The 15,597-nt window shown below is 45.7% G+C and overlaps 7 protein-coding genes across 7 annotated transcripts; 5 read left to right on the top strand and 2 right to left on the bottom strand.

Annotated features, from left to right (window-relative positions):
* The first annotated feature begins 4,600 nt into the window (after window positions 1–4,600).
* Window positions 4,601–5,110, top strand: LOC128711501 (probable small nuclear ribonucleoprotein Sm D1). The gene is made up of 2 exons (XM_053806381.1): window positions 4,601–4,614; window positions 4,744–5,110. Exons 1-2 carry the CDS (start codon window positions 4,601–4,603, stop codon window positions 5,108–5,110), a joined length of 381 nt encoding a protein of 126 aa, XP_053662356.1.
* A 194-nt stretch (window positions 5,111–5,304) lies between these two features.
* Window positions 5,305–5,659, bottom strand: LOC128715285 (uncharacterized). The gene is made up of 2 exons (XM_053810167.1): window positions 5,633–5,659; window positions 5,305–5,568 (listed from the first exon to the last, which is right to left on the bottom strand). Exons 1-2 carry the CDS (start codon window positions 5,657–5,659, stop codon window positions 5,305–5,307), a joined length of 291 nt encoding a protein of 96 aa, XP_053666142.1.
* A 459-nt stretch (window positions 5,660–6,118) lies between these two features.
* Window positions 6,119–7,527, top strand: LOC128712108 (ribosome biogenesis protein WDR12 homolog). Its single transcript, XM_053807003.1, has 3 exons — window positions 6,119–6,186; window positions 6,246–7,174; window positions 7,244–7,527. Exons 1-3 carry the CDS (start codon window positions 6,119–6,121, stop codon window positions 7,525–7,527), a joined length of 1,281 nt encoding a protein of 426 aa, XP_053662978.1.
* Window positions 7,528–7,918: 391 nt separating this feature from the next.
* LOC128714272 (26S proteasome regulatory subunit 8) lies at window positions 7,919–9,140 on the top strand. The gene has a single exon (XM_053809147.1). The coding sequence runs from the start codon at window positions 7,919–7,921 to the stop codon at window positions 9,128–9,130; it is 1,212 nt and encodes a 403-aa protein (XP_053665122.1). The 3' UTR covers window positions 9,131–9,140.
* Window positions 9,141–9,670: 530 nt separating this feature from the next.
* On the top strand, window positions 9,671–12,448 carry LOC128712081 (cleavage and polyadenylation specificity factor subunit 5). Its single transcript, XM_053806977.1, has 6 exons — window positions 9,671–9,798; window positions 9,932–10,070; window positions 10,142–10,267; window positions 11,200–11,365; window positions 12,242–12,356; window positions 12,427–12,448. Exons 1-6 carry the CDS (start codon window positions 9,671–9,673, stop codon window positions 12,446–12,448), a joined length of 696 nt encoding a protein of 231 aa, XP_053662952.1.
* Window positions 12,449–12,809: 361 nt separating this feature from the next.
* On the bottom strand, window positions 12,810–13,499 carry LOC128714688 (neurogenic differentiation factor 1-like). The gene has a single exon (XM_053809562.1). It carries the CDS (start codon window positions 13,497–13,499, stop codon window positions 12,810–12,812), a length of 690 nt encoding a protein of 229 aa, XP_053665537.1.
* Window positions 13,500–14,386: 887 nt separating this feature from the next.
* Window positions 14,387–15,236, top strand: LOC128712991 (enkurin). The gene is made up of 2 exons (XM_053807856.1): window positions 14,387–14,986; window positions 15,048–15,236. Exons 1-2 carry the CDS (start codon window positions 14,387–14,389, stop codon window positions 15,234–15,236), a joined length of 789 nt encoding a protein of 262 aa, XP_053663831.1.
* Window positions 15,237–15,597: the final 361 nt, after the last annotated feature.

The following is a 15,597-nucleotide window of genomic DNA, read 5'->3' on the forward strand; positions in this document are numbered from 1 at the left end:
CCCTCGCGGAATTAAATGGTCGAAAAGAAAATTCGCTGCCCCGGGCCTCTGCTAACACGCCTGCACCTTACTAAGGGTGAGTTGTGCTCGGTAGCGGTACACCATTCTCCACCGCCCGCCGAAGGGGGGCCGGAGTTAGAGCGAGACGGATGACGATTTTGCACACGGAAAATATGCGCCCCGTGTTTCTCGGTTTCATTCTCGCATTGAAACATTTTGTCGCGCCATCGTCTTCGTACGGCCGGCTAAGTTTAATGTGCAATGTCTCTTTACCTTTTTTTTCGGTGGGGTGTTGTTCATTCACTACACCACTTCCCAACCCACTTAGACCTAGCCCTACATCCCCCGAATGTAAACTCCTCCATCTCGGTCCACCGTCAACAACAAGAACGTTGGATGGTTACGGGGTGAAGAGGATCGTGTGGGGGGGTGGTATTTTTTTCATTCCACCTCTTGTTTGGCATGTCATTTCCTCGGGGCAAATACAGAAGAAGGCAACCGACCGACCAACCGACCGAAGTCGACAAAAATCGAATCGGATGATGAGGACGACGGTGGTAAGGTGTGTGTTTGGGGGGTGGGAGGGGGTTATGTTGGTTAAAAAGCAAATACAACCCCTCCACCCACTGTTACACTCCTCATAAACACACACACATGTATGCATGGATTGGGAGGCGCAACTAAAACACGAGGTTTTCTTGATAATTATAGAATTGAGCGAAAAATTTCACTGTGACATTTTGGCATTTGGCGATAGCGGCAACGGGCCGCACCGGCTGTTGCAACGTTGTGATGACCTGTGTGCATGGCGAAGGCAAAAATGTCCAATGTTCCACCTCGCCCCACCGGTCCCAAGACCCAAGAGTCAGAGTGAAAAGTATGACTTGACTAATACACACGGATTGGTTTCAGCAATTCAATGGAAAGCCAAGTGCGAAGGGCTAAAAAAATCAACGTATTCCCAAGCTGTGAAAAACACAATCAACGGTCAGAAAAGCAACTGCAACTTTGCCAACAACCACCAAATAAAACCAACCGCAGCGCGAACGAACTGGAACCCTAGTGTTGTGTTTACTTATTGCGCGTGTTTTGTTTGATTTTCGGTCATATTTTTACTTGCCGAACCACACGAACACGACGGCTCCTCGACTGCAACGGAACTCTTTCTTTTGGGGATGAATTTTCCATACTATTTTTTCATGGTATTTTTAATGATGTGGAAATCTTCCCGCCATTTTTTTATTTCGCGATCGAAAAGAAAAACAAACCCCACACCGGCTAGTATCGGGGAGAGTGGAGAACGGAGGGAAAACTTACGCTGCAACTTGTATGCACTTTCACGTACACACACGCATAAAAAGCAGTCCAGTTGGAGGGGTGTTTTTTTTTTCGTGACGCTTCTGCTGCTGTCTCCGGCTTTTTCTGATGCGCTGTTATCACCTCGGATTCTTTGAACAGATTTTCCACCACAAGAACACTCGCTCACACACAATTACACACACGCGACGATCACCAAAAAACGGGGGAGGGAAGGGGAGGGTGAGAAAAACACGACACACCACCCGTTCTTTTAGCTATAAGCGCGCGCGATTACAAACGCCACACGTACACGCACGCACACACGCATAAAACACGCTGGAAGGACTTTCGTGTGGGGGATGGAAAACGGGGAGGTGTTGTTATCGCGGGTGTTTTCAGTACACACTCTCACTCACAGCTGAATGGGGGGAAAAGGGGGAATAAGAAGAAGAAAGAGAAAAGATAAACAACACTGTTTCCGGTAACAGTGGGTAAGAAGCACACACAAAACATAAGAACTAGCCGAACCGGCGTTCAGGGTGGCATTTCGAGAAGGGGGGATGCTGGGAGATGTGTCTATCGATGGGGTAGTAATACCGAGGAAAATTCATAACATCCCCCGAACGCTCCCGTTCCACTCCCAGGACCGCCATTTCCATCTCTTCTCATCTTAATCACACACACACACTCATGTACTTTACGATCCGTTTGAGCACAACTTTATCTAAGTAACCGTTGCTACTAAGCGAGTTTAGGTTGCTTCGGTGACAGCAAATGCGTTTGTGTGTTTCTTAGGGGTTTAATTTTTCATCACAAAACACATACTCATTCTAAGGTCACACTGATACACACACACACAGTTTATCTCGTTTTTGGGGTTGGCTCGCTACTTTATCTCGATTGCCACTGTACCACTGTGTCACGAAGTAAGTTTTGCCGCCCCGGGGACCAAACGCACCGAGCGCTTGTGTGCGTACACGTGTGCCTACGTGTATGTGTGTGTGCGTGTGTGTGTGCGAGAGCAAGCGACGGTATATGGGGGTGTTTTGGGATGCTGCCAAAGGTTGTATCGGAGGTATCGGAGGTATCGGCTGGCTGGCTGGCTGCCCGGGGTACAGACACACACACACGCACACAAATACAGAGACACCTTTCTTTACACTAGATATAAAATATTGCCAGCTTCCGATAAACCAGCTCCCAGTGAACCTTTCACAAGAGACACACGGCACACTTGTACACACGGCCCGCGAAGAAAAGGTGGGGGTTGAAGGGGTGGGGGGTGGGGTGGCTAGTTGACAGAAGGCGGTCGGGTCGGTTGGTCGATCGGTTCGTCTCGGTCATTGGAACACTTGTCCCTGGTGTGGACGAGGGAGGAGACGGGATTTGTAGGATTGCAGATGCGGCGGGATGGTGAAAAACATCCGGGCTATACTGCAACCCTCACTTGGCTTTTGACAACCCGGTGTGAGGGAAAAACTGTGTTGGCGCATTAAAACCGAACACGAGAGAGGGCACCGCACACAGCGAATGTGACAGGTTTCTGGGGATGTTGGATCTTAGCAGGCTTTTTGTCTGGGGATTCTACTCCGCTACTAATTGTAGCTAAAATTCACACACACATACAGACGGGGCGCGAATTGTTGGTGCACCCCCTTAGGGGCTCTTCTCCGAAAAAAAACAATGCAAGAAGTCGCCCCTGGATGTGCACAATGCCCCGACGTCTTCAGCTGTAAGGTGGTTTACTACACACAACGGCTCTTAGCACTCCCAAAACTCGTCACACATACGTATGCACACACACACACACGCGTGTAGTCACTGTTTTTTTTTCTACGCAATGTTAGTTCGTCTGTATCGTGACGATGGTAGTATGGTGGTACGGTGTCCTTTTTTGGAGCCTGTCCCATCCGGAAAATGGGCAACCCCCGGGCAAACAGAGACCCAGCATGAACGCGCACACACAAACACAGAGGTCGTGGCCGTGCCACGGACCCCAGAAATGTACAGCCAAAGCAGGAGGAACCAGGCCGACGGAATGGATCCAGCAAAACTTCCAGCACTTTTTTCCCTTTTTTGGCTACCTGCCCTGTACTGTTGTTCTTTTGCGAGGGGAACGTTTGGAACTGCTGCAAGGGTCCAACACACACTGCAGCTGCAGGCTTTGCCAAGAACGGGGACGCACCTACACAAGGGGGAGGGCCCACATACGAACGGGCACACACACACGCACGAGCTGGGAGGTGGGAAAATCCTGTACCTTTTTGAAGTCGCGCGTGTACACAGCCGAGACGCAAACGAACGGTGCTGGCGCTGGTTGCTGCTGCTGAAATTTTATTTTTCTCCCTTGCTTTTTTGCTCGCTTTTCTGTTGCTCTTGCGTGCTCGCTCGGGCACGGTGCGAATCGGGGCCTGCGGGATGTAGCTGTCTCGGTTTCGCACACGCACGCACGCACAAACGGGTGCTGACGGTCGGTCCCGAGCGCGAGTGTGTACGGAAATGTTCGCCCACGAGCCAGCGTCAAAACGGTATTTCGATGATAAATCTCACTTGAAAATGATGCCAACGACTATTTTCCACTCGAACTGCACCCGAACTAACCTTTATTAGTTTTTCTACGTCCGTTTTGGAAAGAAATTCAGCTGTGTATGGTTGCAACTGTTTTCAGTACGTTCGTTTACTCGGGTCGCTTTTGGCAGTTAGCTCGCAACACTTTCCCTAGGAAAGACAGCACCATGGTAGCCTTTTCGGTTATGAACAATGTCATTTGGATGACGTTTGATTGAACAAATTACACAAATTTAAATTTCGTCGGAAATGTAAATTTTGCCTTAAGTTTTGTATTTTTATGCCATATGAGGCAATTTTCAATAAGTTTCAATGAATCCATGTGAACGTATTTCAAAAGCAATGAGTCTGCATCTATCCTTGGCACCGCGAAAAATTGATACACATCTTGAATCGTGTTCTACAGAAAATTTGGCTCAGTTTGGTAGGAAAGATAAATTTCTTTTCGCAACACTAGTTAAAAATATCATTCAGCGATACTCTACTAACTTCTCCAAAAATAAATACGCTCAAAATGGATTCATTTCCAAAACACCAGTTCAAACAGTCATAATTGTCAATTGAGCATCGAGCGAAGCATTTACGTTGTTTGGGGATTATGCTACTGTCAAAAGTGTGTTTACGCCAAAAAAGTGTTCTGGTCGCGTTCTTTTACCAACAATTGGAGCGAAAACTTTTCCCTTGCATTTACACTTCTATTTGGGATTCAAAACTGCTTTCAACATAGTTCAAGATGAAGTTGGTCAGGTGAGTAACCGTGGATGTCTACCGTTCGCTTGTGCAACATCACAAATAAACAAAAAATATGTCCTGCAGAAGGACGCTTATTCTAACCTCAAACGGATTACAATGAACCGGTTTTCGATTTGTTTGTAGATTCCTAATGAAACTCAGCCACGAAACGGTAACCATTGAACTAAAGAATGGCACACAAGTGCACGGCACAATCACCGGTGTGGATGTAGCGATGAACACACATTTAAAGGCGGTGAAGATGACCATAAAGAACCGGGACCCGGTCACACTCGATTCGCTCAGTATCCGCGGTAACAACATTCGATACTACATTCTGCCGGACAGTTTACCGCTGGAAACGTTGCTTATCGATGATGCGCCTAAGACGCGAGCAAAGAAACGGGAAGCAAATCGTGGAGGACCGCGCGGTCGTGGCAGAGGTACGCGGGGTGGTCGCGGTGGGCCGAGAGGCGGTCGAGGCGGTGGACGCGGACGCGGAAGACGCTAGATGCGATCGCTGGACGGGTCGCAACCAATCCTCAAAACATTAGCCATAAGAGACAAGTTCATTTACTATACATATTTGAGTCATTCGAGCGGATACTACACAAAAGAAATAAAGTTGTGAAAAGTGGTAAGCTTGCTTACTGATGAACATGGCTGGCCACACCGCAGTTGCGTGCTATATTTCGATTCTATCAGTCATACCCCGTTAACTAGAACGTACAACCCATATACCAAGAAGCAGATGAAGAACAAACAGGCCGCCACTGCAAACGACTTGGAATTTTCCTTGTGCATTTTCTTCAACTGCTCTTCGGTTGTTTCCAGCAGTTTGCCGATTTCCTTCAGCTCCAGTGTCATCTCACGTCTTCGATCTTCGGCAACGTTGGGATCCTTCAAGTTTATTTCCAACCTTCGCAGGCGTTCGCGCAAAGATGCTATCGTGTCATTAGTCGTTTCGATCTGGAGTCAAACGAAATGTTAGCAAACTATTTTCCTTCAGCACTAAACCGATATTTCCACTAACCTGTTTCTGTAATGGACAAGGTTCCATAATGAAATACTGAAAGTTCGGAAAATAATCCCAATTTAACTTTAGCTCTGTTTTTAACACGGATTTGTTTGAAACCGAAGAAGCTTTTGTTTGCCAATAGAAAGAAGTGGCGACGAAAGCATATACAGTGAGTGAAGGCCCATGTTGGACAAATTATTATGCACATAATTTTCTACACAAAACTTCTTATTCACGATTGTATAAAAGCAATGAAAATCGTGAATCACCCATTTTTAACAACAATATTCAACAATTAACAATAATATTCAATATTTATCGCAGACACAGTTCGGTTTCTTCCCACTGTACACTATTTTGACAGCCGCTTATTCAACGTCAAACACGCGGGTGATAAAAGCAAAATAAAGAAACGTGCGTGCTTCAGTGTAGAAATTCATATACGAGCACGATAGTTTATTTGATTTCTTACTTGCTGGCCATAGTAATTAGTTGTGCAAAATGGCACTACACATTACCAGCACCACGGAAGGCCAGCTGCAAGTACACTTAACCACCAAGCAGAAACAGTACGTATTGCACTTTGCCAGGGCACGACGGGATCATGCTCATGCGGTTTTTATTACAGGTATGCCGTGCCGGATGTTCCATATTCGATTCGCGCCAACGTAGCATGCACAGAGCTAAATGTGTTGCTCAGCACATTGCTGAAGGATTCGGGCAAAGATGCCCGGAAAGTGCAGTTCGATTTCCTTTTAGATGGAGAGTTCTTGAAAACTTCGCTATCGCAGCATTTGAAGGAACGGGATATTTCGTTCGAAGATGCGATCGAGCTCGAGTACGTTGAACGATATCCTGCTCCCGAACCACAGGATTGTCTGCTGCATGACGATTGGGTATCGGCGGTCCAAGCAAAGGATGGTTGGATCCTTACCGGAACCTACGACAACACTGTAAATCTGTGGAATACTAAGGGCAAACACAAACTAACCATTCCCGGTCACGTTGCACCGGTGAAGGGAGTGGCATGGATTTCCTTGAACGAACAGAAGGGTGTGTTTGCTAGTGCCAGCCACGATCAAACCGTCATGATCTGGGAGTGGAACGTAACGGCCAACTCCGTGGAGTGTGTGCATGTATGCAAAGGACACGAACGTGGCGTTGGCTGCATTGCGGTCAATCCGTCCAAGTCGCAAATGGCATCTGGTAGTATGGACACGATGCTAAAAATTTGGTCCACAGAGCTGCGCAATGACAAGGGAGAACCGTCCGCCACGAAGAAGGCAAAGCTGGAGCAAGATAATGTCCGTACGCCGGTCATCACTCTAGCTGGCCATCGAGAGTTTGTGTCCGGTGTGCAGTGGATCGACAATACGACGGTTGCCACTTGCTCCTGGGATCACACGATCAAGCTGTGGGATCTCACACTCGGCGGCATCAAGACGGAATATACCGGTAACAAGTCGTTCTTTGATCTGAGCTACTCTCCCTTGAATGGAATGATTATCACCGCATCTCCGGACAAAAATCTTCGTCTGTATGATCCCCGATCGAAGCGTACGTGATTACAAATTGTAGATCCAAGGGCAAGCATGTGATTAAATAATGTGCTTTTATTTTTTTTAGATGGTAATTTTGTAAAGAACACCTACTTCGGACACTCACAGTGGGTACAGACGTGCCGCTGGTCAACGACCAACGAGTATCTGTTCGTTTCCGGCGCTTACGATAACCGCGTCAAGCTGTGGGACTATCGCTCTCCAAAGGCTCCGATCTTCGATCTGATCGGCCACGAGGATAAGGTGCTGGCGTGCGATTGGTCTAATCCAAAGTACATCCTTTCCGGTGGATCGGACAATGCGCTGCGTGTTTTCAAATCAAAAATAGCTGTTAACAACGCCGACGATTGAACAATTCCGATTAAACTAAGAAAGAATAGGTGTATGTTTGGAAGTTGTGTGTAACTTTCATTCGAGTGCATAGTTTTAAACATCAAGAAGGATGTAATACGCAAAAAAATAAAATCATACAATCAGGGATACAGTAAAACTTTTTGTTTAAATTTTGTAAACAATTTAGTGAAACCAAAAATGCAAAATCGTACCGCGACCGGTTCAAAGCGTTAGTATAGTGACGCATCGAAACGCTACGCTTACAGCGTTACATACTGTCACCGAATTGACGTTTCATTGTGGTTGATGATTTGCAACATTTATTTGGTACCGCAAGACAAGAAGTAAGCACAACTTTTCGCGTTGTCTCAGCATTTTCTGTTAAATTTTGTGTATTTCGCAGATAAAAATGCGTGAAATAAGTACCATGGAGGTGGATCTCCCACGGGGAGAAGGATTTCGATCGTACTTTGTGCAGAAAATCGAAGAACTGCAGCTGATTGTGGCGGAGAAGAATCAAAACCTGCGTCGTCTCCAGGCTCAGCGAAATGAGCTTAACGCCAAGGTTAGGATGCTCCGGGAGGAACTCCAGCTGCTGCAGGAACAGGGCAGCTACGTCGGCGAGGTAGTGAAACCGATGGACAAGAAGAAGGTCCTGGTCAAGGTACACCCGGAAGGCAAGTTTGTTGTCGATATAGACAAAAACATTGACATCAACGATGTAACGCCAAATTGCCGTGTGGCGCTGCGCAACGAAAGCTACACCCTGCATAAGATTCTGCCCAACAAGGTGGACCCGCTAGTGTCGTTGATGATGGTGGAGAAAGTCCCGGACTCGACTTACGAAATGGTGGGTGGTCTAGATAAGCAGATCAAGGAAATCAAGGAGGTAATCGAACTGCCGGTCAAACATCCGGAACTGTTCGATGCACTCGGTATCGCTCAACCGAAGGGTGTGCTATTGTATGGCCCTCCAGGAACCGGTAAGACACTTCTGGCCCGTGCCGTCGCCCACCACACCGAGTGTACATTCATTCGCGTGTCCGGTTCGGAACTGGTGCAGAAATTCATCGGAGAAGGATCGCGAATGGTGCGTGAACTGTTCGTGATGGCTCGCGAGCATGCACCTTCCATCATTTTCATGGACGAAATCGATTCCATCGGTTCATCGCGTATCGAGTCGGGTAGTGGCGGTGATTCCGAGGTACAGCGTACAATGTTGGAGCTGCTGAACCAACTGGACGGATTTGAGGCGACAAAGAACATCAAAGTAATCATGGCGACGAACCGTATTGACATTCTCGATCCCGCCCTGCTCCGTCCGGGTCGCATCGATCGTAAGATTGAATTCCCGCCACCAAACGAGGAAGCTCGTCTGGACATTCTGAAGATCCACTCGCGCAAGATGAATCTAACGCGTGGTATAAACCTGCGTAAAATTGCGGAACTGATGCCTGGTGCTTCGGGTGCGGAGGTGAAAGGTGTCTGTACGGAGGCTGGTATGTACGCGCTCCGTGAACGTCGTGTGCATGTTACACAGGAAGACTTCGAGATGGCCGTCGCGAAGGTGATGCAGAAAGATTCCGAGAAGAACATGTCCATTAAGAAGCTGTGGAAATAATTTACTCCATCTCACCTTCAAGATCTTTGCAGGAAGTTTCCTTTTGGAATATATAAAGTAATAAAATATCCTTGCGAAATATCTTAAATATGGTTATTTTATGAACAACGATACATCCAACATTCTATGGTTGAACCATCCAAAATATTCGTTTCGTTTTTGTTTCTTTTCATTCGTGAAATATCTCGCCTAGCTCGGCCGTAAAACTAACACCCCGGAGAAAATAATAACACAATCAAAGCATTTTTCTGTCATCGACTGTACGTGACATCTGTCCAATGTGTCATTTTCCTACCCTAGAAGCCACAAAGAAGAAGCCGATAGAGTGAAAAAAAGCTTTCCGGGCCAAACAGTGCAAAAACGACGCGGAATTTGTGAAATTATCTGCATTGAACATATAATTAGTGACACACTTTTGCCTTGTGGCTGTTTTAGCTAGTTCTGCGTAGAACAACACACATGCAAAGTGCTCTGAGCGTCATAGTTAAGTGTAGCAAATAGAACAAAAGTTATCGACGAACTATCTTCCTAAGCATTAAAATGGCTACTCAAGCAGTAAACAAAACCGGCTCCGGATGGCCTCGAAGAAACAGCCACGGCACGGGATTGACGGAAATGAACAAACTACAGACCAATCAATCGATGACGCTAAACAGGACTATTAATCTGTAAGTACTCTCACTAGTGCGGCATTCCTATTGAAGGTTACGCTTTTCCCGTAGCTGGTCCGTTTGTTCCATTCCAAAATGGCGCACTGTAGTGGGATGTAACCCGGTTCCCTGTTTCTTCTCATCCCCGTAGCTACCCACTGACGAATTACACGTTCGGAACGAAGGAACCGTTGTTCGAGAAGGACCCATCGGTTCCCGCTCGTTTCCAGCGGATGCGTGACGAGTTTGATAAAATTGGAATGCGCAGATCGGTGGAAGGTGTTCTGCTGGTGAGTTCAGGAAGCGTCGGGTAAAAAGCAGAAAAAACGTGTCTAATTACCGACACTCCCAATCGTTCTAGGTTCATGAACACGGCCTTCCGCATGTATTGTTGCTGCAGCTGGGCACGACGTTCTTCAAGCTACCTGGAGGAGAGCTTAGTGCCGGGGAAGACGAAGTGGAAGGTCTAAAACGACTGCTGACGGAGGTAAGTTGGCGTGGGTTCCATATGAAGTTCTACATGAAGTAAACGAAAAGAAATGTAAAACGCCCGGGAAGAGAAAAATGTTTAATCCTGTGCGATTATTGTCCAATGAGATGGGAAGTTGTATTGAGGCAGGTAGCATATATGCACCATTGAATTATACTGTTGAAAATGCAGACATTTCTGGCGAACATTGCTGTGATCAATGTGATGATAATGTGAAAACGAACTAAAACAATGAGTAACTTTTGAATGTGATTACTGTAAGCAAGGCTGTGCGGCTTAAAACAAATGAAAAAACGAGCCTTATCAAGATCGCACGCTGCAAAACAAATAGAAAATGTGGATATGGAACCGTTCAGTGTTGTTTTTTAACTAATCAAACCTCAAACATTCATATTATATCTTTTTTCCACTAATAGTTCCCGTTTAGTATGCACTTACACGTGTTTTGTTACTTACTATTGAATGAAAGCCAATATTCACTCTTCAGTCAGTTAAAATTTCGTTTGGAGTATGGCTCCGATACGTTTGACTAAAACAACAAAACCTAAACTTTTACCTAACTAGTTCCTTTGCTGTAATATTGTTCTATTGATTGAACCGATGATAAAAAAAGCGAAAACAGAAAGCACTTACGAACGGGAAAAGGTTTTAATGCAGATGAAATTGTTTTGTAACTGGCATTATACCACTTCCACGCTCCGCAGTGTAGGTAAGACTAGACGGCACGGTTTCAATGTAATCGTAACGATGAAGAAAAACGAAAAAAAAACAACCCCAATGATCACAGAAAGCTCCTGTACCACTCGCTATATTTTATCCAATTGTTATTATGTGTATATGATTATATTTAAAAATTTAATTCCTAAATCCTTAAAATTTCCCTCGCAAATCCAAACAAAAAAACCCAAAAAAAAACCTCCCTCCTCTAGACTCTAGGGCGACAGGACGGTGTGAAGCAGGACTGGATCGTCGAGGACACGATTGGCAACTGGTGGCGTCCGAACTTCGAACCTCCGCAGTACCCGTACATCCCGCCGCACATCACAAAGCCGAAGGAACACAAGCGTCTGTTTTTGGTGCAACTCCACGAGAAGGGTAATGTGCTAGTAAATCCGAATCCTCTCATACGTTGTTTTGTTTTTGATCAATGCAGCATCGCGCATTGTGGATAGTTTGTTGATAGCTGGCTGATAGATAATGTTTAGTTTCGTGTAGGATCGAGCGCTTCTCGCAGATGCTAATATGTGTGTGTGTGTGTTGGAAAAACCGAAAGACAGAAGACTTTTGATATTGTAATGGTCAATGGACAGGTTTGCTAAAGAAAAGAGAAAAAAACCGATGAACTTTTGTAAGAAAGTTATTGTACATTATCGAGTAGTGATGATGATAGTTAGACGATGAGCTGTAGCGTTGCTCACATCCACTCTCAACGAAAGCGAAAGGATTAGCTTTATCAATCTTTTTACTTGCAGTTATGTTTTGTACCTCTTGTTTTCTGTGTCAATCTGTAAATTGATAAAGCAGTCCTTTTTGAAGAAAACGTTCCCAGGAGATGATATTACACCCTGAATGTTATAGTACCGGTTAGCAAAACGAATTGGAATTGTAAAACAACTTTGAAAAACCTTACTCTACAAGGAAGGTTTAATTAAGGCCGGACCAGTTCCTAGTTGATTTGTGTAACTGTACAAAATATTGTGATACGCAACAGGAAGATACATATGCAAGAGCAAATTGTACTACATTAATCGATCCCAAAGGCTGGTTACGTACTCTGTACTGTTTAGCCAAACGATAGCACTACGTTAGTGATAAAATCTTGTAATCAAATTGTGACTGTTTGTGTTAAGCTAACGATACGATTGTGAACCATTGTATGCAGCTGTATTTGAACATTTCCCTTACACTCATCCCCTAACTGGCGTGCTTTAATTTTGGTTCTCTTTCTCAAATCTCCTCTACCCTGTGCAGCGCTTTTTGCCGTACCGAAGAACTACAAGCTAGTAGCGGCTCCGTTGTTTGAGCTGTATGACAATTCGCAAGGCTACGGACCGATAATATCATCGCTGCCGCAAGCACTCTGCAGGTATGACTGTCTGCTGTCAACTCTCGCAATTCGATTGTCCACTAATTCCTTGTTTCTCTCCATTGCATAGGTTTAACTTCATCTACATGTAAGTAAACCCGGCGCCCACGTACCGCAATTGGATATTGGGATATTTACACACCGCATGTCCACTCAAATCCCGATCCCGGTGAAGGCAGTAAGAACGGGAACGGACTTCCCCATTGCCACCGGCTTAGGGAGATGAACAAAAGATAGGATATCGTGTGGGTGGTGTATGTGTGTGTGTGTGTTTGAACGTTGGAAACACAGATGTGAATTATTAATTTAGCAACCGACACTATTTTAGAGCGCATGTACAAGAAAGAGATTTTTTTTGTCATTTACCATATATCTTACTTTAATCCGCATCTAAATGTCACGAATAAATAATTTACGTACCTTCTTCGGAGACACGAAAAGCTGAGAAAGCCATCAGAAGTCGAATAATTCTTCACGGGAAAGTCTTGGCGAGTAGCGGCCCGGCTGCTGTGTGTCATCGTCGGCATAGCCGCAAAAGGTACAACCGTAACCATTGGATGTCCAATGGTGATTGTTGCGTCTTCTGTAGGATGTGTCCCCATTAGACCATGGTGCGTCATGCGAAGCACACAGACAGTACGGAAGCTGCGGTTGATTATCCGAAGATATGGGGCAGAAACCTTCCCGACGTTCGTCACACCCGTCCAATAAGCCTGTCTGAAGTTGATGATCTAGCGAAAGTTTCGTCCGGAGCAGATTGGCCGTGTTCTGACTCAAACGGCTGGCCAGTGTGGCTATCAGGCGTTCGTACTTAAACCCGCGTCCAGTGCGCAGTACTTCCAGCAGCGCCAGGATGTAGTTTTGTGCCAACCGTAGTGTATCGATTTTGGAAAGTTTCTGTGGTGTTACAGTTGGTCCACCGTGGTCCCCGTTAACGTGCAAGCGTACCGTAGCGGTTGTCACACTCGCCGGAAGCGGAATGCACATCCGCAAACGATCAAGCGCATCGTTTAACCCGTGCATACGGTTCCGTTCACGAAGGTTAGCCTTTTTGCGCTTCACCAAGGATAGAATTCCTCCACCGGAGGGTTTTCTTCTTCTGCGTTCTCGTTCTCCGCTGGTTGACGTTGCGTTAGGGCTCATTTAAAGGCACGCGTTAAATGTACTGCGGCAAAACTTTAATGCAAATTGCGACGCATCGAGCGCGATATATTGCCCTATATATTGGTTGTCCATTTTCACGCTAATCTAATTTTCCACCTTATCTCTGATAAGATTCCCTTACCGGAAAATTGGTAGCGAAAAACTGCGGGGGGGAAACTCTGTTATCGTAGGTGAATTGTCAATACTGTTAAAGTGGTGATAATTACCACAGTGGAAAAGCGCCCTGTGTAGCGGTATGCGTGTTTATTTAAAAATATACCTCAGGAGGGATTTTTTAACCCCTGTTTGGTATTACTTATACAAAAGGATGTCGGTTTTGGGCACCGTGAAAAATATTTCAAACAATAATGAAGAAGTTTAAACTGCAGTTTAGCATAATTTCGAGACAACACGCATCGATGCGTACATTTTTGTTTGCTGTGAGCACGTATTTGTTCTGTGCTACGATTCCCATACATAGTATTTGCATTGTTAGACTGCGGGGTGAACCACCCCACATGGCGTCGGCGCATCAAAGTCAAGCGCGATGACGGTTGTTGCGTGCGGACGTTAACACATGCCTGGTTGCCTAGCGAAACATTTTGAATGCTTCCACGTCCACGTTTTTCGCATGCTTAGAACGTTTCGCTTGGAATGATGTAGGAAGAGAATATAGAAAAAAAACGCACCGGTTGCTATGATGTGGGGAATAGGTGGTCGGTTGTTTGTTTCAATCAAATAGTTTGACAGTAGGCCGCACAAGTACGTTCGTCCTGCAGGATACTTGTTCGCTGATAGCGCCTTCCTACCAGAAAGTGCTCGAGAAGTTTCGGTCGCGGTCAAGGCTTTCAGTTCCATTTCAGCATTCGTATTGGCAATCTGCAAGCATGTCGATAGTTAACATCTACATTCACGACGAAAATATCTACAACGTCGAGAAGAAACCGCCCGAAAAGCCACCGAAACCGCCGCTCTACCATTCCCGCTTCGAGCACCAGGTCCGGCAGGAGACTAAATCGTCCAAGGATGCCCACCGCACGATGGGCTTCTCGAAGATTCCACTGCCCGGTCCGAACGAATTTCTGAAGAAAAACTGCGGACCACGCTATCGGGCAACCAAGTCTGCCCCGGTACGGCTCTGCACCAGCCACAAACCGCCCGTTCCGAAACCGAACGAATCGCCCACGTGCCAGGTGCTGAAGATGGTCGATTTTAAAAAGGAAAACATCAAAAAGGTCGTTGCGGCCAATCCGAAGAAAGGCCGGCCCCGGTACGCCGATACGCGCAAGGGAGATTTTCACGATCTGGAAAGATCGGGCCTGATGCCGATCTACATGTGTCGGCCCAAGTTTGGCAAAGTGCCTCAGTATTTAATGCGCAGGAAGAAGGATCTGGCCGCACAGAAAGAGCGTCTGATGGAGGATTGCGCCCAGCAGAAGCCACGCTGTACGTACATATCGCAGGAGGAACGTGTGGAGCTGTTGAAGGTAAGATTTCTTGTTTTGGTGGAAAGTTTTAGTCTAAATTTACCAAAAATTTCTTCCGTAGGGTCTGAAGAAAAATTGGGAAAAGCTACAGCAGGAGTATCAGAGCCTTCCGCTGCTGACGGACACGGTACCGAAGATGATACGCAAGGCAAAGCTGGAAAATAATTTGAAACAATTGGAGAAGGACATTCTAACAATCGAAAACAACCCCTACATCTACCTGTGCGACGAAGAGCACAAGGACACATAACGAGCACACAGATCGGTAGTGCTTAAAGTACCGCGTGGCATTAGAAGTTCCATTTTCAATAGCTTTTGTGGAAAATTGCTCCGTATACTTATCGTTTTATTGGATATTATTTTAGAAATGTGTTCTACAACCCACTCACTCACAGGATATGTGCACTTCTTGCATGGTTGACTTTTTTTGGGCACGATCAAATAAATTGTGTGTGTGTTTTTTATACAAATTGACGGTTGGAGAAGGATTTTTTGGAAAGAAACCTCATACATGCTATGCTAACGTAACATTGGTGAAGTTCCAAATAACGTAGACATTATGAAGGAGTTATCTCGGCATTAATTTTATTATCATTACTATCAGCTTTATT

Source organism: Anopheles marshallii, chromosome 3 (genome assembly GCF_943734725.1).
Source record: "Anopheles marshallii chromosome 3, idAnoMarsDA_429_01, whole genome shotgun sequence".
Classification (NCBI taxonomy): Eukaryota; Metazoa; Arthropoda; class Insecta; order Diptera; family Culicidae; genus Anopheles; species Anopheles marshallii.

Excerpts from the sequence above, each read along its gene's own strand:
- LOC128715285 (XM_053810167.1), bottom strand. The coding sequence starts at position 5,659 with ATGGAACCTTGTCCATTACAGAAACAG. Across the intron at positions 5,569-5,632 it reads CTTGTCCATTACAGAAACAG|ATCGAAACGACTAATGACAC; the intron begins GTTAGTGGAAAT and ends GTTTGACTCCAG.
- LOC128712108 (XM_053807003.1), top strand. The coding sequence starts at position 6,119 with ATGGCACTACACATTACCAGCACCACGGAAGGCCAGCTGCAAGTACAC. Across the intron at positions 6,187-6,245 it reads TTAACCACCAAGCAGAAACA|GTATGCCGTGCCGGATGTTC; the intron begins GTACGTATTGCA and ends TTTTTATTACAG. Across the intron at positions 7,175-7,243 it reads GTATGATCCCCGATCGAAGC|ATGGTAATTTTGTAAAGAAC; the intron begins GTACGTGATTAC and ends TATTTTTTTTAG.
- LOC128714272 (XM_053809147.1), top strand. The coding sequence starts at position 7,919 with ATGCGTGAAATAAGTACCATGGAGGTGGATCTCCCACGGGGAGAAGGA.
- LOC128712081 (XM_053806977.1), top strand. The coding sequence starts at position 9,671 with ATGGCTACTCAAGCAGTAAACAAAACCGGCTCCGGATGGCCTCGAAGA. Across the intron at positions 11,366-12,241 it reads GGTGCAACTCCACGAGAAGG|CGCTTTTTGCCGTACCGAAG; the intron begins GTAATGTGCTAG and ends TACCCTGTGCAG. Across the intron at positions 12,357-12,426 it reads CTGCCGCAAGCACTCTGCAG|GTTTAACTTCATCTACATGT; the intron begins GTATGACTGTCT and ends TCCATTGCATAG.
- LOC128714688 (XM_053809562.1), bottom strand. The coding sequence starts at position 13,499 with ATGAGCCCTAACGCAACGTCAACCAGCGGAGAACGAGAACGCAGAAGA.
- LOC128712991 (XM_053807856.1), top strand. The coding sequence starts at position 14,387 with ATGTCGATAGTTAACATCTACATTCACGACGAAAATATCTACAACGTC. Across the intron at positions 14,987-15,047 it reads AACGTGTGGAGCTGTTGAAG|GGTCTGAAGAAAAATTGGGA; the intron begins GTAAGATTTCTT and ends TTTCTTCCGTAG.